General features: G+C 47.6%; 1 protein-coding gene across 9 annotated transcripts in view; it reads right to left on the reverse strand.

Moving 5' to 3' along the window:
* Positions 1-19090: 19090 nt before the first annotated feature.
* LOC139266014 (traf2 and NCK-interacting protein kinase-like) overlaps positions 19091-21537 on the reverse strand; it is a 231688-nt gene continuing 229241 nt past the window's right edge. For all 9 annotated transcript variants that reach the window (XM_070883765.1, XM_070883761.1, XM_070883759.1 and 6 more), the window contains one exon: positions 19091-20105. In XM_070883765.1, coding sequence (XP_070739866.1) covers positions 20022-20105 — 84 coding nt within the window. In that variant the 3' untranslated portion in view covers positions 19091-20021. The remainder of the gene's footprint in view (positions 20106-21537) is intronic.

A 21537-nucleotide genomic window follows, 5' to 3' on the forward strand; every position in this document is an offset into this window, starting at 1 on the left:
GGCATTCGATAAGGTGCCACACAAAAGGTTACTGCAGAAGATAAAGGTACGCGGAGACAGTGAAAATGTATTAGCATGGATAGAGAATTGGCTGGCTAACAGAAAGCAGAGAGTCGGGATAAATGGGTCCTTTTCGGGTTGGAAATCGGTGGTTAGTGGTGTGCCACAGGGATCGGTGCTGGGACCACAACTGTTTACAATATACATAGATGATCTGGAAGAGGGGACAGAGTGTAGTATAACAAAATTTGCAGATGACACAAAGATTAGTGGGAAAGCGGGTTGTGTAGAGGACAAAGAGAGGCTGCAAAGAAATTTAGATAGGTTAAGCGAATGGGCTGTTTGGCAGATGGAATACAATGTCGGAAAGTGTGAGGTCATCCACCTGGGAATAAAAACAGTAAAAGGGAATATTATTTGAATGGGGAGAAATTACAACATGCTGTGGTGCAGAGGGACCTGGGGTGCCTTGTGCATGAATCCCAAAAAGTTAGTTTGGAGGTGCAGCAGGTAATCAGGATGGCGAATGGAATGTTGGCCTTCATTGCGAGAGGGATGGAGTACAAAAGCAGGGAGGTCCTTCTGCAACTGTATAGGGTATTGGTGAGGCCGCACCTGGAGTACTGTGTGGTCACCTTACTTAAGGAAGGATATACTAGCTTTGGAGGGGGTACAGAGACGATTCACTAGGCCGATTCCGGAGATGAGGGGTTTACCTTATGATGATAGATTGAGTAGACTGGGTCTTTACTCGTTGGAGTTCAGAAGGATGAGGGGTGATCTTATAGAAACATTTAAAATAGTGAAAGGGATAGACAAGATAGAGGCAGAGAGGTTGTTTCCACTGGTCGGGGAGACTAGAACTAGGGGGCACAGCCTCAAAATACGGGGGAGCCAATTTAAAACCGAGTTGAGAAGGAATTTCTTCTCCCAGAGGGTTGTGAATCTGTGGAATTCTCTGCTCAAGGAAGCAGTTGAGGCTAGCTCATTGAATGTATTCAAGTCACAGATCGATAGATTTTTAAGCAATAAGGGAATTAAGGGTTATGGGGAGCGGGCGGGTAAGTGGAGCTGAGTCCACGGCCAGATCAGCCATGATCTTGTTGAATGGCAGAGCAGGCTCGAGGAGCTAGATGGCCTACTCCTGTTCCTAATTCTTATGTTCTTATGTTCTTATAAGCTTGATGCCAGATTTGAGGGCCTGATCTTCAAACACTCTCTTCCTCAGGCGGCCGAAGGCTGTGCTGGCGCACTGGAGGTGGTGTTGAACGTTGTCGTCGATGTCTGCCCTTGTTGATAATAGACTCCCGAGATGTGGTCCACGTTGTCCAGGGCCATGCCGTGGATCTTGATGACTGGGGGCAGTGCTGTGTGGCGGGGTCACGTTGGTGGGGGACCTTTGTCTTACTGATGTTTACTGTAAGGCCTATGCTTTCGTACGCCTCGGTGAAGATGTTAACGACTACTTGGAGTTCAGCCTCTGAATGTGCGCAGACACAAGTGTCATCTGCGTACTGTAGTTCGACGACAGAGGATGGGCCGGTCTTAGATCTGGCCTGGAGGCGACGAAGGTTGAACAGGTTCCCATACGTTCCATAGTTTAGTTCCACTCCAGCGGGGAGATTGTTGAGTGTGAGGTGAAGCATGGCAGCGAGGAAGATCGAGAAGAGGGTTGGCGCGATGACGCCGCCCTGCTTGACCCCGGTCCGGACGTGGATTGGGTCTGTGGTGGATCCATTGGTCAGGATCACTTCTTGAATGCCATCGTGGAGCAGGCGGAGGATGGCGACAAACTTTTGGGGCAGCCAAAACGGAGGAGGACGCTCCATTATCGCTCTCTGTTAACAATGTCAAAGGTCTTTGTAAGGTCAAAGAAGGCCATGTACAAAGGTTGGTGCTGTTCCCTGCATTTTTCTTGCAGTTGTTGCGCCGTAAAGATGACGTCCGTTTTACCCCGTAGTGGACGGAGTCCACACTGTGTCTCCGGGAGGAGCTCCTCAGCCACAGGGAGAAGACGGTTGAGGAGGATTGTAGCAATGACCTTCCCAGTGGCTGACAACTGGGAGATTCCTCTGGAGTTGCCTCAGTCGGACTTGTCCCTATTTTTAAAGATGGTCACTATTACTGCATCTCTGAGATCTCCCGGCATGCTCTCCTCCTTCCAGATGAGAGAGATGAGGTTATGCATTCGTGCCAATAGTGCCTCTCCGCCATACTTTAGTGCCTCAGCGGGGATTCCATCCACTCCCGATGCCTTGTTGTTTTTGAGCTGACAAATGGCCTTTTCTACCTCATGCAGGGCTGGGGTTTTGCTGAGATGGTGGCGGGTAGCATGCTGCGGGAAGGAGTCAAGGACACTCGTGTCGAAGGGAGAGTCTCGATTAAGGAGATCTTCGAAGTGCTCCTTCCAGCAGGTGCTGGCTGCCTCAGTGTCCTTGATGACTGTCTCCCCGTTCTTGGCCAGCAGTGGGGTCGGGCTTTGGGTGTTTGGGCCGTAGGTGGACTTTATTACGGTGAAATATCCTCGCTCATCATGGCTGTCGGCCAACTGCTAAATCTCCTGGGCTTTCTCCACCCACCATCTATTCTTTAGGTCGCGGGTTTTACGTTGGACCTTGGCCTTAAGCCACCTGTAAATCTGCTTTGCTGTCCCCAAGTTGGGCTGTTTTAGGTTCAGAAATGCCCTGCGCTTGAGATTTATTACCTCTTGGATCTCCTGGTCATTCTCATCAAACCAATCCTGGTGTTTCCTGGTTGAGTGACCGAGCGTCTCTTCACAAGCACTGGTTATGGAGGCCTGGAGGACAGACCAAGCACTGTGGGTGCTCTGCGTCTCGGGGTCATCAAGGGTCGCCAGGTTAGCAGTGAGGCGCTGTCTGTATAGGGCTCTCTTAGCTGGGTCTTTGAGTGCCCCGGCGTTGATTTTTCTGCGACACTGCTTCTGTTACCGTCGTCGCTTTGAGGCTGTATTGATGTTGATGACGGCAATGAGATAACCACCAGATCATTTTTAGGTGTTGATTGAGGGATAAATATTGGCCAGAACACCGGGAAGAACTCCCCTGCTCTCCTTCGAAATAGTGCCATGAGATCTTTTACGTCCACCCGAGAGGGCAGACAGCACCTCGGGTTAACGTCTTATCTGAAAAATGGCAGCTCTGAGAGGACAGCACTTCCTCAGTACTGGCACTGGGAGTGTCAGCCTGAATTTTGTGCTTAAGCCTCTGGAGTGGAACATGAACTTACAACTTTCTGATTCCGAGGTAAGAGCTCTACCCACTGAGCCATGGCTGACACCTTGGTTTGGCACAAAGTCTCTTTGCAAGTGCCCGTCATGTGGCTGACGAGGAAATTCGACCTTGGTATGACAGAAGCTGAAAGGCGGAACCTGGAGTCCAGGCACCCCTTAACACGTGCTCATCATAGAATATTTTTTTAGATGGTGAGGAACTATTAAATGTTGGTGTTCAGGGAGATTAAGGTGCTCTTGTACAGGAAACGTAGACAGTTAGTATGCAGGTTCAGCAAACAATAAGGAAGGCAAGTGACATGTCGAACTTTATTGCAAGGGGGTTGGAGTATAAGAGTAAGGAAGTCTTGCTACAATTGTACAGGGTTTGGTGAAACTGCACCAGGTGTACTGTGTACAGTTTTGGTCTTATCTGAGGAAGGATATACTTGCATTAGAGGCAGTGCAAGAAAGGTTCACTAGATTGATTCCTGGGATGAGAGGGTTGTCCTATGAGGAGAGATTGAGCCTATACTGTCAGGACTTTAGAAGAATGAGAGGCGATCTCATTGAAACATATAAGCTTCTGAGGGGGATTGACAAGGTAAATGCTGAGAGGTTGTTTCCTCTGGTAGAGGTTGTTTCCTCTGGTTGGAGAGTCTGGAACCAGGGGTAACAGTCTCAGTATAAAGGGTCAGCCACTTAAGACTGAGGAGAGGAGGAACATCTTCACTCAGAGGGTTGTGAATCTTTGGAATTCTCTACCTCAGAGAGCTTTGGATGCTCAGTCGTTGAGTATGTTCAAGGCTGAGATCGAAAGGTTTTTGGACTCTAGGTGAATCAAGGGATATGATGATAGCAGGGGTAAGTGGAGTTGAGGTCGAAGATCAGCCGTGATCTTATTGAATGGCAGAGCAAGTTTGAGGGACCATATGGTCTACGCCTGCTCCTAATTCTTATGTTCTTATGTAGGAACAGGTCGTCTACACCACTGATATCTTCAATTGACTCACCCAGTCCAATCCCACGACCTTTAATATTCTTCATTTCCGAGCAATCATCTTTTAATCCTAATTAAAGCAATGAAGCTTCAACATCTTCCATATTTTAACCAACATCTGGGTGAAGATGTTTTTTCTTCCCTGTTAAATCTTTTTGAGATTATCATAAACCTTTAACCCCCTCATTATCCCTCATTGACCAACTCTCGCCTCTTACCTCATCATAACACTTCATAGTCTTTGACCTAAATCAGGTCACCCAATAACCTTCTCACTCAAGGGAAAAAAAAAATCTCTAACTTCTCAAGTCTTTCCTCAACTCTAGCTCCCCCATCACTAGTAAATTTGTGTTGAAATTCCTCTGTGGCCTCGCCCCTCACCCCTCCCTATCTCTGTAATGTTCTCTAGCCCTACAACTCTCCCTATCTCTGTAACCTCCTCCAGCCCTACAACCCTCCCTATCTCTGTAACCTCCTCCAGCCCTACAACACATCCCATCTCTAATCTCCTCCAGCCCTACAACACATTCTATCTCTGTGACCTCCTTCAGCCCTACAACACATTCTATCTCTGTAATCTCCTCCAGCCCTACAACACATTCTATCTCTGTAACCTCCTCCAGCCCAACAACCCTCCCTATCTCTGTAACCTCTTTCAGTCCCTACAACACTCCCTAGCTCTGTAACCTCCTTCAGTCCCTACAACACTCCCTATCTCTGTAACCTCCTGAATTCCTATAACCCTCCCTATCTCTGTAACCTCCTCCAGTGCTACAAACCTCCCTATATCTGTAAACTCCTTCAGCCCTACAACCCTCCCGATCTCTGTAACCTCCTTCAACCCCTACAACACTCCCTATCTCTGTAACCTCCTCCAGCCCGTACAGCACTCCCTATCTCTGTAATCTCCTCCAGCCCCTACAACACTCCCTATCTCTGTAACCTCCTTCAACCCCTACAACACTCCCTATCTCTGTAATCTCATCCAGCCCCTACAACACTCCCTATCTCTGTAACCTCCTTCAGTCCCTACATCACTCCCTATCTCTGTAACCTCCTGAATTCCTACAACCCTCCCTATCTCTGTAACCTCCTCCAGTGCTACAACACTCACTATCTCTGTAACCTCCTTCAGTCCCTACAACCCTCCCTATCTCTGTAACCTCCTCCAGTGCTACAACCCTCCCTATCTCTGTAACCTCCTCCAGTGCTACAAACCTCCCTATCTCTGTAAACTCCTTCAGCCCTACAACCCTCCCGATCTCTGTAACCTCCTTCAACCGCTACAACACTCCCTATCTCTGTAACCTCCTCCAGCCCGTACAGCACTCCCTATCTCTGTAATCTCCTCCAGCCCCTACAACACTCCTTATCTCTGTAACCTCCTTCAACCCCTACAACACTCCCTATCTCTGTAATCTCATCCAGCCCCTACAACACTCCCTATCTCTGTAACCTCCTTCAGTCCCTACAACACTCCCTATCTCTGTAACCTCCTGAATTCCTACAAACCTCCCTATCTCTGTAACCTCCTCCAGTGCTACAACACTCACTATCTCTGTAACCTCCTTCAGTCCCTACAACCCTCCCTATCTCTGTAACCTCCTCCAGTGCTACAACCCTCCCGATCTCTGTAAGCTCCTTCAACCGCTACAACACTCCCTATCTCTGTAACCTCCTCCAGCCCGTACAACACTCCCTATCTCTGTAATCTCCTCCAGCCCCTACAACACTCCCTATCTCTGTAACCTCCTTCAGTCCCTACAACACTCCCTATCTCTGTAACCTCCTCCAGTGCTACAAACCTCTCTATCTCTGTAAACTCCTTCAGCCCTACAACCCTCCCCCATCTCTGTAACCTCCTCCAGCCCTATAACACATCCTATCACTGTAACCTCCTGTGGCCCTATATCCCTCCCTATCTCTGTAAACTCCCCAGCCCTACAATCCTCCCTATCTCTGTAACCTCCTCCAGCCCTAAAACCCTCACTATCTCTGTAACTGTTATATATATATAAACTTGTATATACCTGGAGTCCCAAAGATCCCACAATCCCTTGGAAGTACAGGTACTTAATGAGGCCTCACAGGCTGGAGAGGCACTCTGGAGGCCTGCAATAAAAGACTAAGGTCACACTTTACTTTGAGCGCACAGTATCCAGTCTGACTCTTTATTCATACATAACAACTGGCGATGAGATACAGATGATGAACCCAACGATGCAGAGAACAGTGGGCATCCTGGATTAATTCTCGGAGGGAGATGATTGGGAAACCTTCGTGGAGCGACTCGATCAATACTTCATGGCCAATGAGCTAGAAGGAGAAGCGAACAAAGGGCGATTCTCCTCACCGTCTGCGGGGCACCAATGTATGGCCTCATGAAAAACCTGCTTGCTCCAGCGAAACCCACAGAGAAATCGTATGATGATTTGTGCACACTGGTACAGGAGCATCTGAACCCAAAGGAAAGCGTGCTGATGGCGAGGTACTGGTTCTATACCTGAAGGCCAGGAAGTGATGAGTTATGTCGCCGAGCTAAGACGCCGCCTTGCAGGACATTGTGAATTTGAAAGACATTTGGAGCACATGCTCAGAGACTTTTTCGTACTTGGCATTGGCCATAAAGTGATACTTCGCAAACTTTTGACTGTAGAGACCCCAACCTTGCGTAAAGCCATAGCGATAGCCCAGGCGTTCATTGCAACCAGTGACAATACTGAGAAAATCTCTCAGCACACGAGTGCTGCTACAAGTACTGTGAACAAAGTGATGTTGTTTTCAAATCGCAATGTACAGGGCAGGCCCCACATACCTGCAGCTGCACGTCCGCAGATGTCTCAGAGTCCACCATCAAGGGTGTTGAATGCAAGGCCATTAACAGCTTGTTGGCGCTGCGGGGGTGATCATTGTTTCCATTCATGCCACTTCAAAGGGTACATTTGCAAGAGCTGTGGAACAATGGGACACCTCCAACGTATGTGCAGGCGAGCTGCAAATCCTGTTAGTTCTGCAAACCACCATGTTGCAGAGGAGGACACTTCCATGGTGGATCACTACGAACCAGAGCCTCAGGCTGAGGAGGCAGAGGTATATGGGGTGCACATATTTACCACAAGGTGTCCCCCGATAATGCTGAAGGTTGAATTAAATGGACTCCCGATGTCAATGGAGCTGGACACGGGTGCGAGCAGTCCATTATGAGCAAACAGACTTTCAATAAATTGTGGTGCAGCAAGGCCTCAAGGCCAGTCTTGACTCCCATTCGCATGAAACTGAGAACTTACATAAAGGAACTGATTCCCGTAATCGGCAGTGCTACTTCAAAGGTCTCCTACGATGGAGTGGTGCACAAGCTACCACTCTGGGCGATGGTCCCACGCTGCTCGGCAGGAGCTGGCTGGGAAAGATACGCTGGAACTGGGACGACATCCGAGTGCTCTCGTCCGCTGATGACACTTCGTGTGCTCTTTTTTTAAACAAGTTTCCTTCGCTGTTCTAACCAGGCATTGGGAAGTTTCAAGGAGCAGAAGTACAGATCCACCTAATTCCGGGGGCGTGACCCATCCCTCACAAGGCATGAGCACTACCGTACATGATGAGAGAAAGGGTAGAGATCGAGCTAGACCGGCTGCAACGAGAGGGCATCATTTCAGCGATCGAATTCAATGAGTGGGCCAGTCCGATTGTTCCAGTCCTCAAGTGAGATGGCACCGTCAGAATCTGTGGTGATTACAAAGTAACAATCAATCATTTCACCCTGCAGGATCAATATCCACTACCAAAGGCTGATGACCTTTTTTCTAAGCTGGCAGGAGGAAAGACGTTCACGAAGCTGGACTTGACCTCGGCCTACATGACGCAGGAGCTGGAGGAATCATCAAAGGGCCTCACCTGCATCAACACGCACAAAGGTCTCTTCATTTATAACAGATGCCCGTTTGGAATTTGATCAGACGTGGCGATATTCCAGAGAAACATGGAAAGCTTACTGAAGTCGGTCCCGCGCACCATGGTCTTCCAGGACGACATCTTGGTTATAAGTCAGGACACAGTCGAGCATCTACAGAACCTGGAAGAGGTTCTTAATCGACACAACTGCGTGGGGCTCAGGTTAAAACACTTGAAGTGCGTTTTCCTGGCACCTGAAGTGGAGTTCCTGGGGAGAAGAATCACGGCGGACGGCAACAGGCCCACCGATTCGAAGACTGAGGCAATCGAGAATGCACCGAGGCCACAGAAAGTGATGGAGCTGCGGTCGTTTCTAGGACTCCTGAACTACTTTGGTAACTTCTTACCGGGTCTCAGCACACTGTTAGAACGACTGCACGTCTTACTGTGTAAAGGAGACGAGTGAGTATGGGGCAAAAGCCAATAAAATGCCTTTGTAAAAGCTAGAAAATTGTTATGTTCAAACAAATTGCTTGTGTTGTATGATCCATGTAAGTGTTTGGTACTAGCATGTGATGCGTCATAATACGGCGTTGGGTGTGTATTGCAACAAGGTAATGAATCTGGGAAATTGCAACCGGTTGCTTATGCATCCAGAAGTCTGTCTAAGGCTGAGAGAGCCTACAGCATGATTGAAAAAGAAGCGTCAGCGTGTGTTTATGGGGTAAAGAAAATGCATCAATATCTGTTTGAGCTCAAATTTGAATTGGAAACTGACCATAAGCCACTCATATCCCTTAAGTCCAAAAGTAAGGGGATTAATACGAATGCATCAGCCCGCATCCAGAGGTGGGTACTCACATTGTCCGCATACAACTACGCCATCCACCACAGGCCAGGCACAGAAAACTGTGCCGATGCGCTCAGTAGACTGCCATTGCCCACCACGGCGGTGGAAATGGCACAGCCCGCAGACTTAGTCATGGTTATGGAAGCATTCGAGAGTGAGCAATCACCCGTCACAGCCTGACAGATTAGAACTTGGACGAGCCAGGACCCATTATTGTCCCTAGTAAAAAACTGTACTTCACGGGAGCTGGGCCAGTGTCCCTGTGGAAATGCAGGAAGAGATAAAGCCGTACCAGCAGAGCAAAGGTGAAATGTCTATACAGGCAGACTGCCTTCTGTGGGATAATCGGGTAGTGGTACCCAAGAAGGGCAGGGATACACATCAGTGACCTCCACAGTACTCACCCAGGCATCATAATGATGAAAGCGATAGCCAGATCCCAAGTGTGGTGGCCCGGTATCGATGCGGACTTAGAGTCCTGCATGCACAAATGTAACACATGCTGGCAGTTAAGCAATGCACCCAGGGAGGCGCCACTAAGTTTATGGTCTTGGCCCTCCAGGGTCCATGTCGACTATGCAGGCCCATTCTTGGGTAAAATGTTCCTTGTGGTTGTAAATGCATACTCCAAATGGATTGAATGTGAGATAACGTCGGTAAGCAAGTTCGCTGCCACCACTGAAAGCCTGCGGGCCATGTTTGCCTCGCACGGACTGCCTGATGTCCTTGTGAGTGACAACAGGCCATGTTTCACCAGTGCCAAGTTCAAAGAGTTCATGATCCATAATGGGATCAAACATGTTACATCTGCCCGTTCAAACCAGAATCCAATGGTCAGGAAGAGAGAGCCGTGTAAACCATCAAGTAGGGCTTAAAAAGGGTAACTGAAGGCTCACTGCAGACTCGCCTATCCAGAGTTCTGCTTAGCCACCGCACGAGACCCCACTCACTCACTGGGATTCCACCTGCTGAACTGCTCATGAAAAGGGCACATGAACAGGTAGAGAGCAGGCAACTTCAACAAAGTACATATCATGATAGCGCAAATGTATCACGCGAAATTGAAATCAATGATCCTATATTTGTGTCGAATTATGGACAAGGTCCCAAGTGGCTTCCCAGCACTATTGTGGCCAAAGAGGGGAGCAGGGTGTTTCGGATCAAACTTTCAAATGGATTCATTCACCGGAAACACTTGGACCAAATCAAACTCAGATTCACGGACTATCCTGAGCAACCCACTGGACCCTACCTTCTTTGACCCCCCAACATACACACCAGTGGCAACCGACACTGCGGTTGGCCACGAAGCAGAACCCATCACCTGCAGCAGCCCAGCAGGACTCACCACACTATGCAGGCCAGCTGCACAGCAGCCCAGCGAGGGCCCAACAAACGATTCACCAAAACCAGCATCGACTCACCTTGTAAATAGTTACACTGTTGACTTTGGCGGGGTGGGGCCGGGGGGTGGGGGGTGGAGAAGGGTGTTGTTATATATGTAAACGTATATATCTTGTATAGCCACCAGAGGGCTCATCCCCTGGAGTGCCAAGGGATCCCACAATCCCTTGGTAGCACAGGTACTTGAGGAGTCCTCACAGGTTGGAGAGGCACTCTGGAGACCTACAATAAAAGACTAAGGTCACACTTTACTTTGAGCTCACAGTATCCAGTCTGATTCTTTATTCACACTTAACAGTAACCTCCTCCAGCCCTACACCCTTTAGCTCTGTGGGCAGCTCACCGGCTTTTAAATGCAACAAATGCTGATGCGTGGATTTTCGAAAGGGCGTTGCAGCCCGCTTAAGTGGAGTATGGTCCAAAAATAATTAGAGGTTACATTGCCTACAACCCTCCGAGATATCTCCGCTGCTCCAATTCTGGCCTGTTGCGCAGTCCCGATTTTCATCGCTCTACCATTGGTGGCCGTGCTTTCAGCTACCTGGGCCTCAAGCTCTGGAATTCCCTCCCTGAACCTCTCCCCCTCTCTGCTCCTTTAAGAAGCTCTTTAAAACCTGCCACTTTAACCAGTCTTTTTTTTATCACCTATCCCAAAATCTCTATGTGGCTCGGTGTCAAATCTTTCTCTCATATGCTCCTGTGATGCAGGTTGGGATGGTTTACTCCATTAAAGGCATTATATAAATGCAAGTTGTTATTGCAGAGTGCAAATAATCCCATTTCCCCCCACACACTGTGTACCTCCACTGGGGCTTCTCTCTATAGAAAAGAGAAGACTGAGGGGTGACCTGATAGAGGTCTTTAAAAGTGTGAAAGCATTTGGTAGGGTAGACGCAGAGAAGATGTTTTTCACTTGTGGGGGTTGGGGGAGACCAAAAGTAGAGGTCATAAATATATGGTAGTCATTAATAAAGCCAATAAAGAATTCAGAAGGAAAGTCTTTACCCAGGGAGCGCTGAGAATGTGGAACTTGCTACCTCAACTCCATCTACCCACGAAATGCATTTAAGGGGAAGCTAGATTTGTGCATGAGGGAGAAAATAATAGAAGTTTATGCTGATAGGGTGAGATGAAGGAGGGTGGGAGGAGGTTCATGTGGAGCATAAACACTGGCACGGACCACTTGGGCTGATATGCCTGTTTCTGTGCTGTAGACTCGATGTAACTATGTCCCCGTACTTCACGGGCTTAGTGAAGAGATGCTTTCTATAGCAGGTCTATAGAGGATTTCCTAGAATGCATAAGGGATGGTTTTCTAGACCAATATGTCGAGGAACCAACTAGGGGGGAGGCCATCTTAGACTGGGTGTTGTGTAATGAGAGAGGATTAATTAGCAATCTCATTGTGCGAGGCCCCTTGGGGAAGAGTGACCATAATATGGTGGAATTCTGCATTAGGATGGAGAATGAAACAGTTAATTCAGAGACCATGGTCCAGAACTTAAAGAAGGGTAACTTTGAAGGTATGAGGCATGAATTGGCTAAGATAGATTGGCTAATGATACTTAAGGGGTTGACTGTGGATGGGCAATGGCAGACATTTAGAGACCGCATGGATGAATTACAACAATTGTACATTCCTGTCTGGCGTAAAAATAAAAAAGGGAAGGTGGCTCAACCGTGGCTATAGAAACATAGAAACATAGAAAATAGGTGCAGGAGCAGGCCATTCAGCCCTTCTAGCCTGCACCGCCATTCAATGAGTTCATGGCTGAACATGAAACTTCAGTACCCCCTTCCTGCTTTCTCGCCATACCCCTTGATCCCCCGAGTAGTAAGGACTTCATCTAACTCCCTTTTGAATATATTTAGTGAATTGGCCTCAACTACTTTCTGTGGTAGAGAATTCCACAGGTTCACCACTCTCTGGGTGAAGAAGTTTCTCCTCATCTCGGTCCTAAATGGCTTACCCCTTATCCTCAGACTGTGACCCCTGGTTCTGGACTTCCCCAACATTGGGAACATTCTTTCTGCATCTAACCTGTCTAAACCCGTCAGAATTTTAAACGTTTCTATGAGGTCCCCTCTCATTCTTCTGAACTCCAGTGAATACAATCCCAATTGATCCAATCTTTCTTGATAGGTCAGTCCCGCCATCCCGGGAATCAGTCTGGTGAACCTTCGCTGCACTCCCTCAATAGCAAGAATGTCCTTCCTCAAGTTAGGAGACCAAAACTGTACACAATACTCCAGGTGTGGCCTCACCAAGGCCCTGTACAACTGTAGCAACACCTCCCTGCCCCTGTATTCAAATCCCCTCGCTATGAAGGCCAACATGCCATTTGCTTTCTTAACCGCCTGCTGTACCTGCATGCCAACCTTCAATGACTGATGTACCATGACACCCAGGTCTCGTTGCACCTTCCCTTTTCCTAATCTGTCACCATTCAGATAATAGTCTGTCTCTCTGTTTTTACCACCAAAGTGGATAACCTCACATTTATCCACATTATACTTCATCTGCCATGCATTTGCCCACTCACCTAACCTATCCAAGTCACTCTGCAGCCTAATAGCATCCTCTTCGCAGCTCACACTGCCACCCAACTTAGTATCATCCGCAAATTTGGAGATACTGCATTTAATCCCCTCGTCTAAATCATTAATGTACAATGTAAACAGCTGGGGCCCCAGCACAGAACCTTGCGGCACTCCACTAGTCACTGCCTGCCATTCTGAAAAGTACCCGTTTACTCCTACTCTTTGCTTCCTGTCTGACAACCAGTTCTCAATCCACGTCAGCACACTACCCCCAATCCCATGTGCTTTAACTTTGCACATTAATCTCTTGTGTGGGACCTTGTCGAAAGCCTTCTGAAAGTCCAAATATACCACATCAACTGGTTCTCCCTTGTCCACTTTACTGGAAACATCCTCAAAAAATTCCAGAAGATTTGTCAAGCATGATTTCCCTTTCACAAATCCATGCTGACTTGGACCTATCATGTCACCATTTTCCAGATGCACTGCTATGACATCCTTAATAATTGATTCCATCACTTTACCCACTACTGAGGTCAGGCTGACCGGTCTATAATTCCCTGTTTTCTCTCTCCCTCCTTTTTTAGGGAAATCAGCGATAGTATTAAAGCCAAGGAAGTGGCATACAAATTGGCCAGAAATAGCAGCGAACCTGGGGACTGGGAGAAATTTAGAACTCAGCAGAGGAGGACAAAGGGTTTGATTAGGGCAGGGAAAATGGAGTACGAGAAGAAGCTTGCAGGGAACATTAAGGCGGATTGCAAAAGTTTCTATAGGTATGTAAAGAGAAAAAGGTTAGTAAAGACAAACGTAGGTCCCCTACAGTCAGAATCAGGGGAAGTCATAACGGGGAACAAAGAAATGGCAGACCAATTGAACAAGTACTTTGGTTCAGTATTCACTAAGGAGGACACAAACAACCTTCCGGATATAAAAGTGGTCAGAGGGTCTATTAAGGAGGAGGAACTGAGGGAAATCTTTATTAGTCGGGAAATTGTGTTGGGGAAATTGATGGGATTGAAGGCCGATAAATCCCCAGGGCCTGATGGACTGCATCCCAGAGTACTTAAGGAGGTGGCCTTGGAAATAGCGGATGCATTGACAGTCATTTTCCAACATTCCATTGACTCTGGATCAGTTCCTATCGAGTGGAGGGTAGCCAATGTAACCCCACTTTTTAAAAAAAGGAGGGAGAGAGAAAGCAGGGAATTATAGACCGGTCAGCCTGACCTCAGTAGTGGGTAAAATGATGGAATCAATTATTAAGGATGTCATAGCAGCGCATTTGGAAAATGGTGACATGATAGGTCCAAGTCAGCATGGATTTGTGAAAGGGAGATCATGCTTGACAAATCTTCTGGAATTTTTTGAGGATGTTTCCAATAAAGTGGACAAAGGAGTACCAGTTGATGTGGTATATTTGGACTTTCAAAAGGCTTTCGACAAGGTCCCACACAGGAGATTAATGTGCAAAGTTAAAGCACATGGGATTGGGGGTAGTGTGCTGACGTGGATTGAGAACTGGTTGTCAGACAGGAAGCAAAGAGTAGGAGTAAATGGGTACTTTTCGGAATGGCAGGCAGTGACTAGTGGGGTACCGCAGGGTTCTGTGCTGGGGCCCCAGCTGTTTACATTGTACATTAATGATTTATACGAGGGGATTAAATGTAGTATCTCCAAATTTGCGGATGACTCTAAGTTGGGTGGCAGTGTGAGCTGCGAGGAGGATGCTATGAGGCTACAGAGTGACTTGGATAGGTTAGGTGAGTGGGCAAATGCGTGGCAGATGAAGTATAATGTGGATAAATGTGAGGTTATCCACTTTGGTGGTAAAAACAGAGAGACAGACTATTATCTGAATGGTGACAGATTAGGAAAAGGGAAGGTGCAACGAGACCTGGGTGTCATGGTACATCAGTCATTGAAGGTTGGCATGCAGGTACAGCAGGCGGTTAAGAAAGCAAATGGCATGTTGGCCTTCATAGCAAGGGGATTTGAGTACAGGGGCAGGGAGGTGTTGCTACAGTTGTACAGGGCCTTGGTGAGGCCACACCTGGAGTATTGTGTACAGTTTTGGTCTCCTAACTTGAGGAAGGACATACTTGCTATTGAGGGAGTGCAGCGAAGATTCACCAGACTGATTCCCGGGATGGTGGGACTGACCTATCAAGAAAGACTGGATCAACTGGGCTTGTATTCACTGGAGTTCAGAAGAGTGAGAGGGGACCTCATAGAAACGTTTAAAATTCTGACGGGTTTGGACAGGTTGGATGCAGGAAGAATGTTCCCAATGTTGGGGAAGTCCAGAACCAGGGGTCACAGTCTAAGGATAAGGGGTAAGCCATTTAGGACCGAGATAAGGAGAAACTTCTTCACCCAGAGAGTGGTGAACCTGTGGAATTCTCTACCACAGGAAGTAGTTGAGGCCAATTCACTAAATATATTCAAAAGGGAGTTAGATGAAGTCCTTACTACTCGGGGGATCAAGGGGTATGGCGTGAAAGCAGGAAGTGGGTACTGAAGTTTCATGTTCAGCCATGAACTCGTTGAATGGCGGTGCAGGCTAGAAGGGCTGAATGGCCTGCTCCTGCACCTATTTTCTATGTTTCTATGTAAATAAACCAAGACTTCCGTGCTTTTCTGGGCAGCCATCTTGATTTGACACTGCAGCTGTCAATCATCCAAATAGTTCCCAGGTCAGAGGGCATAGTCCGGAGGCTTCGTGCTGCTGAAGATCACCGCACAGTTTCGATGAGCCTTCGAGTAAAATGTACACAGGCATCTGCGTTCCCTCCAAAACAAACTTTATTGTTCATTTTCTGATAAATACCAAAACAGTGCAGCTGGTAATACTCATCAAAAATGCACATTTTACCCCAAAATAGGGAAACCATTGTAATTTTAACAATGAAAAAAAGTTAAAAAAAAGGAATAAAATGTGCAAAATTAGTTGCAGTTCAGAGCACTTGACCAATCAGTCTTTGCCAATAGTAAACAGTCTAACAATAAATAACCGCTTCACAGGGCTGAAGGAAGAGAAGAGAATATTTTTGGGTGGTTTTTTTCCCCCCCTCTCCCCCAACACACAATTTGTGGAACAGCCCTATAGGAGGAGGCGGAAGTTACACAGGACACAGCGTTCATGGTCACTTGGGGTGAGAGCAGTGCCTAGTTTGGGTTAGAGCACTACTGGAGGACACATTAGCTTGCTACGTGTAGTTGAATGTGTTTCGACATATTAAGCCCCCCTCCCCCTCCGGCCACCTTGTCCAGATATGCTCTTGATCAACTGTGATTGTCAGGTTTGGGGCCACTGTGGGTTGGGAGAGGAACAACTGGATGTCTCGATATAGTGCGTGTTTTAGACAGCAAGAGAGAGACAGAGCGAGACACACTGTGATAGAGAGAGACAGAGAGAGCGACAGAGAAAAACAGAGATAGAGACCCAGCCAGAATTCCATTTAAGTAGTATATTTCACAACCTCAGGACGTCCCAAACGCTTCACAACCAATTAGGTACTATTTGAAGTGTAGTCACTGTTGTAATGTCGGGAACGCGGCAGGCAATTTGCGCACAGCAAGCTCCCACAAACAGCAATGAGATAAATGACCGGATGATCTTTATTTAAAAATGTTGGCCAGGGAAGTGGGGGAACTCCACTGCTCCTCTTTGAAATGATGCAGTGGCATCTTTTAACATCCATGTGACAGGCTTGACAATGCTTCAGATTAACGTCTCATCTGAAAAACGCCACCTGAGACAGTCGGCCTGGATTCTGCGCTCAAGTCTCTAGAGTGGGACTTGAACCCACGACCTTCTGAAGCAGAGGCGAGAGCGCTACCACTGAGCCTCGGTTGATGTTGTCTTACTTTTAGTCCAGGTGCCGTTCAACAATCGAGGATACCTGTAACGAGGACGTCCAGACGGAATTCCTCATCGGCGCCAAGCCCCAAAACCTCCCTCGGCAGCCGGCGCCTCACAACTCGAGCCTCCTTGGGGAAATCCCCTCCGTGCCTTGCAGTTCTGCGCGGAGGGGTTTCCTGTACGGGCTGCTGTTGCACACTCTCCACCTTGCCATCCTCGCCTGCCATGGCGCACCATCTTGCCATCCGGAGGAAGCGGGGGTCCCCAATGGAGTGCACTCTAAGTGGGAGTCCTCCCTCTATTTATTGGGGACTAGGCCTGGAGGGTGCTGCATGGAGCAGTCCCGTGCACTAAGTTTTTAAGTCGGTTCACGGGCTCCCAGGCCGCCTGCAATTTTCTGCGGTCTGGAAGAGTCCCGTGTTCCATGTTTTTAAATTGAGTGTGCGAGGTTGCAGCCCATTCCATTATTTGAAGGGGCTGCTCCTCAAGTTCTGGTTGCACTTCAGTCCCACAATCCTGATCGGAGGGAAGCGGGCAGGTTGGAAGGCCTCCTCGTAGGACTGCTCCTGGGCATGGCCAAGAGGGTCATCAGCCGGACCAGGCAGCGGGCGGTCGTTCAGCCCGACTACCTGCCTCTCTTCCGCAGTTACACCCGAGCCAGGGTGTCCCTGGAGATGGAGCACGTGGTGTCCACCGGTTGCTCGCGGCCTTCCCGGAGAGGTGGGCGCCGGAGGGACTGGAGTGCATCATCAACCCCGGCATCCAAATTTTAATTTGATCATTTAAGTTGAAAGTTTAATTTGCCGGTTTTAGTGCCCCCCCCTTTTTTTTTTAGCCAGGGGGCACATGTATAATTTCTGTTTTTAGTGCCCTAAAACCCCCACCTGTAACAAGGACTGGCCTTGGAGGCTGCTCCCAGCATACAACGATCTGGAGACATGGCATTGGTCAACGCACGCCTAGCATCAGGTCCACACTTCAGACAAGGTGGCTCGTTAAACTTGTACACGGGAGCAGGCCATTCAGCCCCTCGAGCCTGTTCTGCCATTCAATAAGATCACAGCTGATCTGTATCTTAACTCCATTTACCCGCCTTGGTTCCGTAACCCTTAATACCCATACCCCCAAAAAATCTATCGATCTCCGTTTTGAAATCTTTAATTCACCCCCCAGTCTTAACAGCGTTTTGGGGGAGAGAGTTCCAGATTCCCACTACCCTTTGTGTGAAGAAGTGCTTCCTGACATCACCTCTAGCTCTAATTTTAAGGTTATGCCCCCGTGTTCTGGACACCCCCCACCAGAAGAAATAGTTTCTCTGTATCTGCCCCACAAACTCCTTTGGGCATCTCACACGCAGAGAGCAAAGAGATTCAAAGATGCTGTGACTTCCTGAGTTATGGGCGGACGAGTAAAGTTGTAAGACTGCTCGCAACACAATAAAACAAAGGGGTTGGAAACTAAGAAGCGAGAGACGTCTTTTGAAATTAGAATTAACAAAAAAAAAGTTAGTAAGAAAATGACATTTAATTTATTTTCTTTTTTAAAAAAAAAGCTTCAAGCTTAATACCTGCTGTTAAAACAGCTACACAAAAAATGCTGAAAGGAGGTAGGTTAAAAAACAGGAAATGTAACATAGATCGATCCATGACAACACCCTAATCCATAATCAGCCATGCCCTGCAGCTATTTAAGGAATGAATATTCTTCACATCACTCAGGTCAATCTCAACCATTTAGACAGATACACAAGTAGAGCCTATAAAGTAATAGAACTCGTCAAACTCCCAAATAACACACGCTATCTTCCCACATTTTGCCCTTCCCTCCCTCCCCACTGAGTAAGTTATGGAAATCCAATTTTTTTTTGGCATTTGCATTTTAAAACAAATCAAAACAAGCCACCGAAAACAGCCTCAAGTCAGACAAACCCACGGCTGGTTTGCCCGTCCATCGGTGACCACCTCCCTAATGCTGAAATGCCAACCTCCTGCCCCCTGTGTGCTCCGGCTTCCACTTGTGCCACCAACCATTTTATTGCCCCCAAAAATACACACACGCTCCCGGTCAGAACTCCCAGCAATCGCACCGGGAGGTTTCCAGCAGAGGCGATTGTGGGAGATATCAGCACCGGCTTGAGACGGTTGCAATGAAGTCTCTTACTGGAGCCAGGGGGAGTGGGAGGGCGGGATGTTTGAAATGCCCTCGACAGTCGGCAGTCTCAGCAAGGGTTAATGCCAGCACCCACCCCTTTCACACCCGTCACAAGAATTACAACTCCTAAATAAACATCCCCGCCCCTCCCTCCCTCCTTCACTTCTCTCCATCCCCTCCCAAAAAGACATGTATTTGAAGGGAAATGCCCGATTCTCCCACAGTCCCTCACAATGTGACAATTGCGGATTTGGTTGCGAACCGTCAGTTCAACAGGAAGAAGATTGGGCAGAGGAAATTCCTCAAACGTCATCGATCGGCAGGAAAAACACATGACTAAATACCTGACTCGGCCCAGAACCCAACACTAGTAGTCAAAGTGTGCATTCACTCCTGCAAATTAAGCCACCCAGCCACAAACTGAGCCTTTACGCTAAACGAACGATAGAATTGTGCAGTTCTATCAACTTTGAAATTAGTAGTAATTCACCTTTTACCAATACTTTTTTTTCTCTCTCTCCCTTTATATGGCTAAACCTTACTCCATTGTCAGAATTATCAATATCGCCAGCCCCTTGCATCCCACACCACCAAGCCCCTTGCCTCTAATGCTTACAAGGAACCCAAAATAATAATAAAAAACACACACACGTATGGATTCATTCTCCCGCTGATACCGCCTGCTCCCCATTCTCGCACCTCCCTCTCCCAACTCCCCCAGGTCAGAGGCACTATCTTCCTCTTTGCTCAGTCCTGGCGAGAAAGGTGCCTGCGGGAAAACGGCCCCACAATCTTCGGGATGTCCTGATGCTAAGAGATCTTCACAGTGCCCTTCGAGCCGAGCGTTGCCCCTCGGAGATCATTGCCGCGCGCACATAGTTTACCGGGACTAAAAATAATAATCATCATCAATAATCATCATCATCACCACCTCAAGATACGCGACACAGGCTATGTTATATTGCATTAGTCCTTTTATATCTGTTAACGTCAAGAGGCATTTTCCTTTGAAGGTTAGAATTCTCTCTAAGTTGTCAATGCCCATCGGTGTCAGTGCGAGTTTGAACAGAAATGCGTGCTGTACGCCTCGTTACCAATTCATCATCGAGTTTCTGTTCAGCGTCATGAAGAAGACTTGGCTACTTCCACCCGATCGCACCGAGGCAAAGAATACCTGGAAATAACACAACCAGAGGAGGGTTAGCACTTGAGGTACAGTGTCGGCTGAACGCACAGGACTGAGTTACAGCCTGGAACCTAATCAAGGGGTTGGGGTTGTATAGACAATAACAGATACTGCGGGCAAGTCACAGCCTGGAATCTAGTCAAGGGTTTTGGATAGGGAATTTATGGATAGAAGTATGGATACCCGGGGTAAATTACAGGTTCGAATCTAATTGAGTGGTTCGAGGCATTTATATATAGAACAGCAGATACCTAGATGAGTTACTGGCTCGAATCTAATCGAGTGTTTTGGGTGAGGCGTTTATATATAGAACAGCAGATAACCTGTGCGAATTACAGGCTCGAATCTAATAGAGTAGTTTGAGATGTTTATGCATAGAACAACAGATACCCAGGGGCAAGTTACTGGCTTGCTTTTAATTCATTTGTGGGATGTAGGCATTGCCGGCAGGGCCAGCTTTTATTGCCCATCCCTAATTGCCATTGAGAAGGTGGTGGTGAGCCACCTTTTTGAACCGTGTGGTGAAGATACTCCCACAGTGCTGTTAGGGAGGGAGTTCCAGGATGTTGACCCAGCAATGAAGGAATGGCAATAAGAACATAAGAATTAGGAGGAGTAGGCCATGCAAGCCCTCGAGCCTGCCCCGCCAATCAATAAGATCATGGCTGATCTGTTCTTGGCCTTAGCTCCACTTTCCTGCCTGTTCCCCATAGCCCTCGACTCCCCCTGTAGTTCAAAAATCTGTCTATCACAGCCTTGAATATATTCAATGACTCAGCTTCCACAGAAGTCCAAAGGTTCACAACCCTCAGAAGAAATTCCTCCTCATCTCCATCTTAAATGGGGCAACCTGCTTATTCTGAAACTATGCCCCCTATTTCTAGATTCTCCCACGATGTGAAACATCCTTTCAGCATCTACCCTGTCGCGCGCCCTCAGAATCTTATATGTTTCAGTAAGATCACCCCATTCTTCTAAACTCCAATTACAGGCCCAACCTCTCCTCATAAGACAACCCCTTCATCTCAGGAATCAACCTAGTGAACCTTCTCTGAACTGCCTCCAATGCAAGTATATCCCTCCTTAAATAAGGAGATGCAAACTGTACGCAGTAATCTAGGTGTGGTCTCACTAACGCCCTATACAGTTGTAGCAAGACTTCCCTATTTTAAACTCCGACCCCCTTGCAATAAAGGCCAACATTCCATTGCCTTCCTAATTATTTGCTGTATCTGCATACTAACTTTTTGTGTTTCTTGTATGAGGACACCCAGATCCCTCTGCACCACAGCATTCTGTAGTCTCCATTTAAATAATATTTTGCTTTTCTATTCTTCCTACCAAAGTGGATAACCTCACATTTTCCCATTTACTCCATCTGCCAAATTTTTGCCCACTCACTTAGCCTATCTATATCCCT

This window comes from Pristiophorus japonicus, chromosome 6 (genome assembly GCF_044704955.1).
Source record: "Pristiophorus japonicus isolate sPriJap1 chromosome 6, sPriJap1.hap1, whole genome shotgun sequence".
NCBI classification, from domain to species: domain Eukaryota; kingdom Metazoa; phylum Chordata; class Chondrichthyes; family Pristiophoridae; genus Pristiophorus; species Pristiophorus japonicus.